General features: G+C 36.4%; 1 protein-coding gene across 10 annotated transcripts; it reads right to left on the bottom strand.

Annotated features, from left to right (window-relative positions):
- Positions 1–887: 887 nt before the first annotated feature.
- Smim8 (small integral membrane protein 8) lies at positions 888–11345 on the bottom strand. Of its 10 annotated transcripts, none has more exons than XR_002388020.2 (5): positions 11198–11292; positions 9512–9532; positions 4857–7884; positions 2679–2782; positions 888–1347 (listed from the first exon to the last, which is right to left on the bottom strand). XR_002388020.2 is itself a non-coding variant. In XM_087188050.1 (5 exons), the coding sequence occupies exons 4-5, from the start codon at positions 2757–2759 to the stop codon at positions 1189–1191; spliced, it is 294 nt and encodes a 97-aa protein (XP_087044176.1). In that variant the 5' UTR covers positions 2760–2782; positions 4857–7884; positions 9512–9532; positions 11198–11277; the 3' UTR covers positions 888–1188. The 10 variants fall into 10 exon arrangements, 8 of the variants coding, with proteins under 8 accessions (XP_087044176.1, XP_087044177.1, XP_087044178.1 ...); XM_087188050.1 differs by having other exon boundaries at positions 2625–2782; positions 11198–11277; XM_087188051.1 differs by having other exon boundaries at positions 2625–2782; positions 4857–5203; positions 11198–11234.
- Between the last annotated feature and the right edge of the window lie 2257 nt (positions 11346–13602).

Raw genomic sequence — 13602 nt, forward strand, 5'->3', positions numbered from 1 at the left:
AGATCCACACATATAAACTCAATTAGTTAAGCTCTTTAATATCTATAAATCAGACATAACTGCATCTTCATGTACCCTGCAAAACCACAATAAAGTACTACAAATTATAATTAACATTATGATGATAAGCTCTGCCTATGCTATTATTATTATTTGGTAACAACAAATGAAACAAAATTTCAGAGATGAGATTTACTACTGATTGCCAATTACAGTGATTTGGAGGATGGGCTAAATGCATATACCTAGAAATGAAACAGGTCCTGAACCCTGTCAGAATGATTTAAATTACATCAGGTAAACCTAGTATGGTAAGGAGACTTTATTTTTTATCTATGAGTAGTTCTAGTTTTTAATCAATGGTAACACTGATTTATAAAAAATAAAATAGGTAACAGTTGCAGTAAAAAATATACTTCACTATAGTAAACTTAATTACTTTTACTCTCTTGTTTAATCATGATTTTAGTAACTGAGGGGGGCATCTTCTCAATTAAAATTCTGAACCAAAAGTAGCTGAAATAAAAACCAAAATGCTTGAACTATCTACGACTGTAAGCTGTCCAAAAACTATCTGTTAAATCCAACTAAGCTTTCATTTCTCATATCTTCATATTGACTTTAAATACAGGCTTTAAAATTATTATTTCTTTCTTTACAAATACAGGTTTTAGGGCCAGGGATTTAGCTCAGTGGTTTCACCGCCTGCTGCGCAGGCACAAGGACCCGAGTTCAATCCCTTGTACCAAAAAAAAAAAAACAAATACAGGTTTTATGCCAGGTAGAAAGTACATGTTTTCTTTGCAAATAACAAAATAACACTAAACTCTCACAATAGCTGCAAAGGCCCAATGTACCTTAAAATGTTATAAAAAATCTCAGGCAAATTTAACAGCACTGGGTACTTTTATTATACAGAACTTAATAATTAACAAAAATGACTTCCATCCTCAAGGCACTTTTATAAGACAATTTAATAAATGAGAAATATTGAGCTCTTTTTGTGGAAAAAGAATGAGATTAACTGCTACAGCTGTAAAATGACAAAATTTACTACAATGATGTGGCTGCAACTATCTTCTCATTAACATATTATTGAACAAAAGATATGATTCTATGCACTCACAAAGTCTTTCATTTGAAGATTTCAGAGTTCTTAAGAAAACTCCTTCTGCAGTAAGTAGCAGTTCAATCCCATTTAGATGTTTTCCTCCGCATATAACTGTGTCCCTCACTATCAACAGCTTCATAGAGGTCCTTTTTATTCTCTTGTGTTGCATGTAGATAACCAATATAAGCCACACAAAGTGAAAGGGATACCAATCCAAAAGCCATTACAGGTTTGTTCTGTCAAAGAAAAAAAAATTACAAAGCCTCAGTAAGACTAATAATTGGAGGAGATTCAACTATCTATTATACTTTCCTCTTGGCATGACATATCTTTATTACCACGTTAGCATTCCAATGGCAAAACTTGTTATAATCATTTATTTTCTTTATTCAATTAGCTCAGCTCCTAATTATTTACAGATTATAGAAGACTCTTGCTTCTCTTCTCCAGCCCGGATATCCTAAGACCTCCACCCTCAGGAAGGTGACAGCTCAGAGGAATGAGGCACAGATATTGGTCTGGTGCTCAGTCTTCAATGGTATCTGTATGATCTGGAGAAGGTGCTTAACTTTCCTGGACCCAAGTGTCCTACTTGCAAATCTCAAATTAGTATATTTTATTAGGAAGTAAAAAGTAAAACAGACATACTATTTTTGCTGCCTAAGACATGGATAACTGTCAAAAAATCTTCTATAACAAATATTAGACACAGCAATAATGTCACGTCTAAATTCTTTTGTTGAAACCTACTTTATTACCTCAAGAAATTTAGTGATTAGAAGAGATATTAAGCTGTTATAATAACATTGATGCACTGCTAGAAAACTGAAGATCCTAGGAAACAAAGTGATGTAGCCCTGAATTGGGGGTCAGGCTTTTAAAAAATAGGAAAGCCTACAGAGAACTGATTTGTCCCATTATACTTTGTGATTTCTAAACCTGTGACTTGCCTCCCCCTTTCCACACATTCTGTACTCAAGAAATTGGCCTTAGGTCAGTGATGCATGGTAGTGATGTATAGTATTTGCTGCTTCTGTCTCCATACCTGCTGTATGACAGTAGTCCCCCCTACTTATCCATGAGGCATACCTTCCAAGGCCCCCAGTGGATGCTTGAAATTAAAGATAACACCAAACCCTACACAGCATAAACATGTTTTCTTCTATACATGCTTCTATAGTTTAATTTATATATTAGCCACAGTGAGAGATTAACAATGAAATAGAATTATAACAATATCTGCCTTCAAATTAATGCAACAATTAAACTGTTAATTTGAGAAGTTGCTCCATTGTAATGCAACCATTTTCCATCATAATTCCTAAGCTCCTTCAAAATATTTTATTTTTACTTATATGTGAAACAGCATTTAAAAATTTCCTTTGATTTGGTTCTATTCATGAAGGGGTCAACATAAACTATCTATGATAAAATCAAATGCTGGTGGGAAATAAGAACTTTCTAATTCTATATCTGGTTAACTATAAAGTCTTATCCTGGATGTATTTCTTACAGGTTTAATGAAGAGCTCTGGATTTATGGCTCGAAATAAAGTTGTTGTGCGCACCCCTCTGAGTCCTGGGTTTTGAAAGTCTTTTTCTTTGGGCAGCTCCTTTTTAAATGTTGGAGGCTCAGGTGCTGAAGACATCTTGACTAATGATGATTTATTACCTAAAAACAAAACAATATATTTTTCTTCACAATTGTTTGATAAACTTAAAAAAATCATTTCTATACTCATTCTAAATTCCAGACATGCACCCAAAGTGATCGTCAATTTTTACTTTATATAATGTATACTTTGTAAATATTGCTTTAAGTTTTGTTTGGTAAAATGGTTCATTATTTTATTTTTCATCTCTTAAACCGGTGAGATGGGCAGAAGTCCAGAGAATGGTTTGATGGTCTGAGTCACATTATAACCTGATACACAAAGCCAGAGCTATGGTTAAGAGGCCTGTGGGCAATCCACTCCTTGAATCCCTGCAATTTTCACTCTTCCTCACCTTCTAACAGTTCTTCCACAGAAACCCAAGGGAAGTACTACCACTCCTTTGCTTAGTATCTCCTCCTACAGCTTCATTCCAGCCCACTTCTCCCTTATCTTCCTCTACCAGGTCAACCAAGCACTCACTATCCCAAGAAGCAGGCATTTCTACTCATTCCTCCTTTGCCTATCAGCAACTCTGTAGGAAGAACAAGTTCTGCTATCTCCTTAATCTAAACATTATTTTTTTCATAGCTATTCTACATCTAACTTGTTAAATCCAGTATGTCTTCATCTTTTTTCTCCTAGTTGGATTATCAACAATTGGACAATATTTTTCTCTTCCGAGTATCATTCCTCTTCCTTTTCCTGAGTGGATGTTGGAAGGGAGGAGGGATAACAAGAAACCATCCAACACCTGAAATTAATGACCATAAAACTCCTTGGGGAAATATTGCAACTTCCTGTACAATAAACGTTATGAAACAGGAGTAAAACATTCACACTTAAACATGATATTTTGTACAAGTATTCTTTATTCACCAAATCTTCTGTTTAACAGACTTTCAAAGCAGTTATTTTTGCAACTTTAGAGTTATGAAGAAAATTAAGTACTCAGCTTTTCAAAACACTGTGTTGCACTGATCACTAAACATCCATCCACACCACTTGGGTAAGTACCTCATGAGGAACATCTACTTGAAAGGTAAGGGATTCTCTACTTTCTACACTCAAAAAGGCTTTGAGAAATGTTTGCTGTTGGCTGTTCCATCACTTGTCCCCCATGCGTATTATGGTTATCATTGCCAATGTCTTCATCATTACCATTATGGCTTTATGCTTCCAATTTTACATCAATGAGTATACCTGTAGCAATTTCAGGATTTGCTAACTCTTGAAAAATCGTTAAATTGCTACCTGTATCCACAATGGGTAGAGCAAATGTCTTACCAGAAAGAAGATACTGCATTTTGCACCTTTCATTCATTAATACATTTGTCATCATTTAGACATGTGTACTAGATTGGTAATCACAGGGAAATAAATGAACATTTTGAAGCACTGAGGATTAGCTGATTTGCCAGTGATGAATGGTCCAAAATGCATTACAGCAGAATAAAGCAAACCATCCATCTACTTTCTTTGCAAAGTCCACCTCTGGCATGAAGTACATGATGAGGTAACAACTTGTACAGTATACCTATTTCATCAGCATTTAAAACACATTCAACCCATAATCAGCAATTGTTGGCTTTTTTGTTTTTTAATTTCCCTGTACACAAGTTACTAATTTTTAAAAACATATTGTCTTCACAATTGGCAACTTCTGAAATACCATAACATGCCTGTAATTTGTTCAGTCAGCCCACTTATTTGAAACTCACCATGGCCAAAGTTGAAAAAAATCCAAAGCTTTCTATAGCACAATGATACATTTAAATGTCCATTTCTCATACAAACTTCTTGATAACACACAAGATAGCTATAAAGGGGAAGTCACATTCACTTCTGCTTTAGTCCTAGAATTTTTAAAAACTTTTTCTTCACCCTTCTATCAGTTAGGGTTCACTAGAGGAACAGATTTCATAAAAAAAAGTAAGTATAGGATCAGGGATTTAGCTCAGTGGCACCGTGCCTGCCCTGCAAGCACAAGGTCCTGAGTTCAATCCCTGGTACAAAAAAAAAAAAAAAAAAAAAAAAATATATATATATATATATATATTTTACACAGACACACAGATTTCCAGGTAGACTTACAATGGTCACCTGGAGTCAGGTGTGGAAGAATGCAAAAGGACGGTCTATGCACTGGAGAGCTGGAGGATACAGTCAGAAGCTGAAGACTTGTAGCTCACTGCAGAGTCCTGTGTGATACCAAATAAGCTGGAGGGTGTGCACTGGAAGGCTGAAGAGTATGCTCTAGAAGCCTGGAGATGGACATCCTAAGGTGATGGTGAAGACTGGAGATTCTCTGAAGAAGCAGAAGTGAGACTTTCCCTTTTTATTCCATTCAGGCACTAAGTCTATTGGTTGGTGCCACCCATACTCAGGGTGCGTTCTTCCCTCTTCAGTAAGTCCATCATCCAGACACACTCAGAACTGTGCTAAACCAATCAGATAAACACTCCTTATTCAAATTGACACCACAGTTAACTATCACATGGCTCAATCTTTCAAAAATGTAGATAACACAGGGGTAATAATGTTAAATGCCTTTTCTGTTTCTCCTACCTTACAGCAGCAATCTACTTCTTCCACTATCATTATGTTTTTTTCCTAGTGAAAACTGCTGATGTTAACCATGATGAGAGGATGGATGGTGTACACAAATATATTTAGAATTTAAGTAACAATAAATCTCAGCCAATAAGCACCAAAGCCAGGTGTCAAGTGATGTTTTTCCTTGTGTTAAAATCTTGTTTAAGTAAGACAGTGGGGAAAGAGAAAATACAAAATGAAGCAATAAAAGTGGAAGCTGCATTTTAGTCTGTTAAGAGACCATATCTATAAGAAATGTTAGGTAAGAGTTAACAAATGTTCATGTTGTTAGGACTGAATCACAGCCTAATAGTTTATTACTACTGGGGCATTAGCTGAAAGTATAAGGCCTGAAATAAAGCCAATATACAAAGGTAAAAGTTATTCTAACCAGAAATGAACATTTTCTTTTTATTATTAGCTGCATATAACTATAACAAAAATATCCTGTACAAAATGGGTCAAAGGTGTTCAAAAGGAAGAAAAAGAAGGTAGTGGTAGGAGTACACATTATATAAAGAGTATACATTATACAGCACACAAAGGTCCTCAGAGAAGAGTTTATCATGTACACTTTATTGTAGGAATTTAGGGATAGATTTTTTTTTTTTTTTTTGTACCAGGGATTGAACTCGGGTCCTTGCGCCTGCACAGCAGGCGGCGGAATCACTGAGCTAAATCCCGGGCCCTAGGGATAGAATTTTATTAAAAGTTGAGTATTCCTTATCTGAAATGCTTGGGACCAGAAGTGTTTCAATTTTATCTGTATATACAAACTAAGATATCTAGGGAAAAAAGACTCAAGTCTAAACAGAAAATTCATTAATGTTTCACATATACCCAATTCATGTAGCCTGAAGCTAATTTTTAAATTTTGTACATGAAAATTTGTGTACACTGACCCATTAAAAAAGCAAAAGTGTCATTATTGCAACCACTCACTGAACAATCTGTGTGGTTGTTTGGCATCACCATCATTGTTGATTCTGAATTCATATACTTCTAGTAAGGAATCACTTTGTCACACTTACTCACATGTACGTGGTTAGTAAAAAGTATTACATACCATTAATACAGGAAAAAGAATGCGTTCAGGGTAAGCAGGTAGCAGAGCAGCATCTCCAGAATTCCTGTATCAGCTGTTAAACAGCAGCAGTTTCTAATTAACACCTGTGGTGTTGTGTTTAAATGGTTACTGTACACTACTTTATTTTACTGTATTAGGTGAGAAGAAACATCAGAGGCAATTGAGGGACCAGGAAGTGGGTCCTCTAGGGATGAGGAAGCATTATGCTGAGTGGCTTTTTAAAACGTTTCCTCCAGTGTCATCTTCTGCATTAGCAACAGCTTTTGTCTTTAGAAGTCTCTCTTTGATTTTATAAAGTGACATGACTTCTTGTTCTGTTATGAATGCTCGCTGCTCTAATCCTTCAATAAGTCCATCACACAGTTTCACCATGTCATCTATAGGCAGTTTTTCTGCAGTGCTAACACCATCATCTTCATCATGACTATTACCTTGATCAGTCTGATTCAGAACCATTTTGGCTATTTTACCGCTGGTCAATGAATGAACAACTGGAGCCTGATTCTTGTTAAAAACTTTTTCAATATCCACTTCTTTAGTGAATTTCTCTGCTGCTTTGTGATCAACAGATGCTCTATTGCCACAAATCTTTAAAAATTTAATGCCATGTCTTTTCTTAAATTTCTGTAGCCAGCCTGTTGAATATTCACAGTTCCCTTCAATTTTCAATTCATTGTGATAGATCTTTGCTTGTTTCATGATTAGCATACCATTTAGTGGCATGTGTTCACTGCGACGCTGACGGATCCACTCTTTCAATACACGATCAAGATCTTCATTTTTAGCTTTATGCAGTGTTTTCCTATTTTTCATTAACTTTGGTTCATCACTTTCAGCATAAAACTTTAACAGTTTATCCTTCTGTTTCTTCAGGTCATATATGGTGGTCATTCCTACACCATACTCTTCAGTAAGACGTTTCACACTTATACCACTGTCCAGTTTTTCCAACAGCTTGACTTTCTGTGCTATAGATAAACATAAATGTTTCCTCTTTTTCCTATCACTATTACCCACAGGGACATCTGTGGGTCTTTTTGACATTTTCAGCAAAATCTTTATATCACAGAGCAGAGAATAAGCAAAAAACACACTGAGTGATGCACACAAATGGTGGCCTCCTGTGGGGTATCTTGGGGAACCTGTCCTTGGGACACTGGGCCTTCACACATGCCATTTCATTATCCTTTGAGGGTGTGCTTCTGTGGGAGAATCTGGGCATATACAGAAAAGATATGCTGCAGCTGAAGGGAACTTGACGGGTCTTTTTTCCCTCAGAGACACTGAATAAACTCTGTGTTGTGTACTTGTGTCTTAATTGCAAACTGTCACATGAGATCAAATGTGGAATTTTCCACTTGTGTCATCATGCTGGTGCTCAAAAAGTTTCAGGTTTTGGAACATTTCAAATTTCAGATTTTCAGATTAGGAATGCTCAACCTGTATTTTAAAATTAAAGGGATGCAGTGATGTTGAAAGTGAAGAAATTCATGTTATAAAAATATGATGCCTATAAAAAGCTATCTAATTCTAACTCAAATGATAATGAACTACATTTAGTTGCAAGATCCCTTGATTTCCTTTTTCCTTAGGAAAATCTACATTTCCTTTGTAATCAATCAAGGAAATAAGTACTCAAAGTGGTATTTACACTGAGCCTCCAAACATCTACATTTATCTTAATAATGTACTATTTATGTTAAACACTACTAGAAATGACAATTATAGGTTACTCACATTGCAAACCCTAAAGTATATTTTAAAGATTTAATATGCCACAATATCCATTATTTGTGATACTTTCTGGAAAGCATAAAAGTAACATTTTATTAAGAGTAGAATAAGACAGCTCAGTTTATTGACATTTCTCCTTTTATGAGTCAAGCACTGAAGGTGTTAGAATAGTTCTCCCAAAACTGCACAAACTTATTTACACATTTATTAAATATAGAACCTTCAACAACTATGTATACTTTCAATAAAAAATACAGATTACTGAAGCCAAAAAAGGTTTTAGTAGCCAAGAATTTGTTATGTGATTATAAAAAATAAAAACAACAAAAAACGTTTTTACATAAGAGAAGATTCTTTTGTATTTATTCATATGCCTGGCCCATAGAGCTGTACATGTGTAACTGGAGTGGAAATTTAAGATGTGCTGGTTAAATAAGAATGTAAAATACAAAATCTTAATCTTGTTTGTTTCTTCACAGATGTGTGAAGTACATCAGTACTTTTGGGAAAAACAAACCCTTACTTCAACAAGTAAGTTTTTCATCTACCAGTAAAAGCTAACTGGTTATTTTCAAGGGTAGAACTAATTTAAATTCTATTATTAAAAGCTGCGTAACTAACCGTAAGTTCAAAGAACAGCAATAACTTATTTTGACATTACATTCCAGTGAACTATACCTAAGACACACACACACCTATATACTATGTAAATCAGGTTCTTGATCATGAGAAAAGGAACAAGCCAACTGTCCTCCTGTCACCTTCTCCAACTTTTCCCCCAGTGCAATAGCTAGCACTTATTTCTTTGCACAAACACTGACCAGTTTTTAGTTATACTCACTTTGAAGATGCTTATTTTTAAGGTAAATTTTAAAACCTCCTTTATTGTAATAAATGAGAATCACAGGCACGTACATACACACAAGTTACCAGGGATGGTGGAAACATGGCACTGCACTGCTCCTAAATAGTTTGGTTATTAATTTGTGTGTAGGCCCACTTGCAAAATAATAAATTAGGTACTACTGGCTGTGTGATCTGTCCAGATGCCCTTATTCTTATTCATTCCTTCTTCATTTTTCCATGCCCTGCTTCTTGTTCCTTTATTTACTCATAATTAAGAATCTATTTTTCATATGTGTGTATACATATGTTCATTAGTATATGTTTGCTGTACATAATTACATCCATCATGAGGGACACATATATGTGTGTGTGTGTACACATATATATAGAGAGAGAAAGAGTAGAATTTTTCATACTTGTTTATGAAAAAGATTCATATTAAGCTACATTTATTTCATATGCCCTTCCCTGGCAAAACAGTCTTTACCTTTTTCTTCTGTTCATCTTCCTATGAAGGGAAGGGAAATGCAATGGGAAAAAGAAACAAAGATGAAGAACTGTCCCTTTACACAACTCCCTGTATTTATATCTTAAAGCATGAGACCATGCCCCCCTCACTCTCCCAGAATTAATGTCACCAATATAAGAAGCTATACCAGATAGTCCTAGACACAGTCATGACTGGTCATTTTGAATGATTTTCTTTACTTCGGTAAAATTCTTGCTCTGGAGGACAATCCAGAAAGTATGTGGTAACTGACATTCAATAATTCACCGGCATAAAATTGGCACAAGTATTCATATACAGTAATATTGTACATGAAAACTGGATGAAGATATAATGTAAGAATTACTTTGGAGGGAAAAATTCCATTTTCAAACGTACATTTTAGAAATAGAAGACAAGTCAAAACAAAATTATCAGAAATCAGAATGTTAACAAGTAGAAAACATCAATAATCAAATACTTGTAAAAGATTCAGGGAATTATAAAATGGACAAAATATTTTAAGGAGAGTTTAAATACACCTATTATTTTAGTTTCATATAACATGGTATCTTAACACTTGAAGCCTGAAGCAGAACACCTTAAAATAATTTAAATTAGTATAAACAGGTTTGGGATAGAATCAAAGGACTTTATGGCTTGAGGAAAGCTAGCATAGCCTCAAATCCCAACCTTGCTACTTCTAAAATGTGTTATGATTCTCAGTTACCACCTTTATAAAAGGAGTAATACTATCTATTGCATATAGATGTGCATTAAATGTGTGTAGATTAAGATAAAGGATAGATGCTCAGAAATGGCAACTAGTGTCATCTTCACTATCCAGTCCAAGCCTTCTATTGTCCTTTAAAGGAACCTAGACTCAAAGAGATTGTCTTTGCCAGAAGAGTGGGATAATCCAGTTCTCCCAATTTCCAGCTCACTCCTATTCCACCATCTCATCCAATCGTGCCTAAATTGAGAAAAGGACTTTGCGTTTATGTTATTACAAGATGTGCAAAATATAACATTTGTAAGCTCTTAAGTTTAAAAAATTGGTCCTATTGTTGCTTTTAACATAACATATAACTTTTAAAAGTATCCTTCCGTCTCTTGAATTTACTGTATCTGAAAAAAGGAGAAAGGTTGTGCCAATGACTTGCAGTCAATCTGAGGCCTGAAAAGCCGTGTTTGGCTTCCCCTCAATGCTGTGGTACCTATTGTGCTGTAGATTACAGAGGTGCAGGTGCACCTGAAGCCTCCAGGAGAAACTGCATTCAATTCAGTTCCTGACACTGAGCTACAGGATTGAAAAAGCACTGACTGACGGCGCAGTTAAAAAACAAAAGGGGCATCTCGTGAAAAATTACAAAACCATATTCCCCTAAACGTGTGGGACATAGGAACTAGGAACTGGGCGGGTTCTTGGTGTGGGGGTTGTCCGCGGATGAGGCACCGACCCGCAAGCCAAGCGCCTGGCGTGTCAGCGGCTGAGAAATGGGCTCCGGGGGGCCAGAGATCTCCAAGATGTGGGATGCCGGGTCAGAGGTCCGGGAGTGGCAAGTTCAGGCTGCACGAGCGAACGCCCCCGAATCCGCGGCACCGGGGACTGAGGAGGGGCAAGAAGCGGCCCTGCCTGCTCCCAGGCAAGAACCCCTCCACCCGAATCCGGCCACCGCTGCTTACCTTCCAGGGCCACCACCTCCTCACAGCGCTCGCGAAGGCTCCACCTCGCCGCCGCCGAAAGAGAGAGCGGCTGAGTGCACCCGACTCGGAGTTCGCCACAGTGCCGCCCACAGCCTGGAGGCTGCAGCACAGGGGCACTGGGTGGCCCGGACCGACCAGCTCTCTCGCCTCTCAAACTCTGGGCATCTGCGGGCGATAGTATGCGAGGGCTGTTTTTTGCTTTCTTTTCCTTTTGATCTTTGGTTTTCAACCTCCTAGATGCTAATGACCTTTTAGTTTCTCATGTCTGTTTTGTGAAAATAAAAAGAGATATATCCAAGAGATATATTTATTTTAAAGGAAATGGAAAATGTTCTGATCTGGAAAAGAAGGCTTAGGTCCAAACTCCACCCTCACTTGAGAGGCTGGGTAATTTAAGTGTACCTTGAATTCTCTGCCATTCTGTCAGTTCTTTGATATTCTAAGGCACAACATGTTTGAAGCTATGGTTGAGACAACAATAGGAGTGGGTGCTGCCTTGCACATTGTTGATATTTAAGTTTGTTGAGATATAGGTTATACTGGGACAAAATACAGTAGCAGGTATCCACTTTTTGGCATGGATTTATGTAAAACTTTGGGAAATGAATTTTGAATTCAAACTTTTTCTTTCAAGTAAGAGTAAATTTACATTTAAGTGTGTGTGTGCACATTACTTAGGATTAAACTTGGGACTTTTAACTACATCCTGCATCCCCAGCTCCCTCCACCTTCTCACCCCTATTTTTTTGAGACAGAATCTGGCTAAATTGCTCAGGCTGATCCTCTTGCCTCAATCTCCTTAGTAGCTGAGATTACAAGCATACGACACCATGCCAGACTGATTTGAGGTTTAATTTCAGGTTAATACCATTGACATCTGGTATTGCTAGGCAATCCCCAAACAAAATAAGTTAAATTTCCATGAAAAAGCTATTTGCCCCAAAGCTAAGAGAAACGTCAGGGCTACAAAACATTGTGTTCAATCTAAAGAGATTCAAACTTTCTCCTTTTCTTTTAGGGTTCTCTTTACTAATCTGTGCCTTGTTAAATACCAATATGGAAACAAAAGTGATCAGTCCAAGAGATTAGATAAAAAAATGAATAAAATATAACAACCTATAAGAAAAGAGCATAAACTGGGTAAAGAGAACAGAGAAAAGCCAACAGGTCTTATCAATTTCAGGAATGTGAATATAATGTACATACGAATTTTGGTTTTTTTGGTACCAGGGATCAAACTTGGGACCTTGTGCTTGCAAGGCAGTGGAGCCACTGAGCTAAATCCCCGGCCCATAAATATGGATTTTATGATGCTCGCAAAGACTTACTTTGAACAGTGATGCCTGTCTATATGCTTTTATAAACTTCATTTTGAACAGCACCATGAATGTTTAATATATTTGAAAGATTTTATATTTAACAGAATTGCATAAAGCAGGGGTTCATCTTTGTAAAAACAAATTAAAATTTATCAGTCTCATCTCTGGTTCCCGAAGTATGTGCTGGGGATGACTCTAGTAGGCTGGGACCTCTTCTCAAGGATCTCTGATCCTTTTTCAGGCAAGAATAATTGATTTAGATTTAATAAAAATCATTCCCTCTTGGTGTTTTGTCAAAGGCAGATTTTTTTAAAATAATATAAATACTGGCATTTTTTTTTTTTTAACCCAGCAAAAAGCCAAGCCAAAGGAGACGATAAAATTAAGGTGGGCCAAGGATATCTGACTCTCTTGAATGAATTATTAGTTGACTACTGTAAAAACGAAGCATATTGTAGTGGTTTGCAAAAGTAGTCCCAATTGTCCACTTCTCCCTTGTGTCCACATCTTTCCCTGTGCCCTCCTGTTCTGATTCCGGGGTTGGCTGTGTATAGGTAATATGATATTAGCAAATCATTGATGATCCAAAAGAGGCTGGAAAAATGCTTGAACTTGTAAGTATGGTTCAACAAACCCAGTGGAGATGAAAAGTTGGTAGAGCAAAGCCAAGATCCCATTTCCTGAGTCTCTGACTCTAGGTTTGGGACAGAGACTGAGAAATTCCATTTGTATCAAATTCTCAGGTAATGTTGGTGTTCCTATTCCTCAAACTGCACATTGAGAAACACTGACTGACATGATAGGGCTGTTTCTTTTCTTTTCCATTTGCCAAATAAGACACTATTGCTTTCTATTAAATAGTTTCACTTTGAGGAGAGGAATAGGTAATATTTTAACTCATCATAAGAAAAGTCTCTGAAAATTTAAATTTTTGCCCCAATGAAGCTTTAAGCAAAACAGATAAAGTAATCATTTCCAATAGTTGAATTTAAATATAAACAGTGCTAATTTTAAACCTTGATGGATCATGATCAGTGCAAAGACAACTGAGTGGGACAATTTTAT

This window comes from Heterocephalus glaber, unplaced genomic scaffold (genome assembly GCF_053883595.1).
Source record: "Heterocephalus glaber isolate CG9 unplaced genomic scaffold, H.glaber_assembly_v1.0 deba00001523, whole genome shotgun sequence".
NCBI lineage: Eukaryota > Metazoa > Chordata > Mammalia > Rodentia > Bathyergidae > Heterocephalus > Heterocephalus glaber.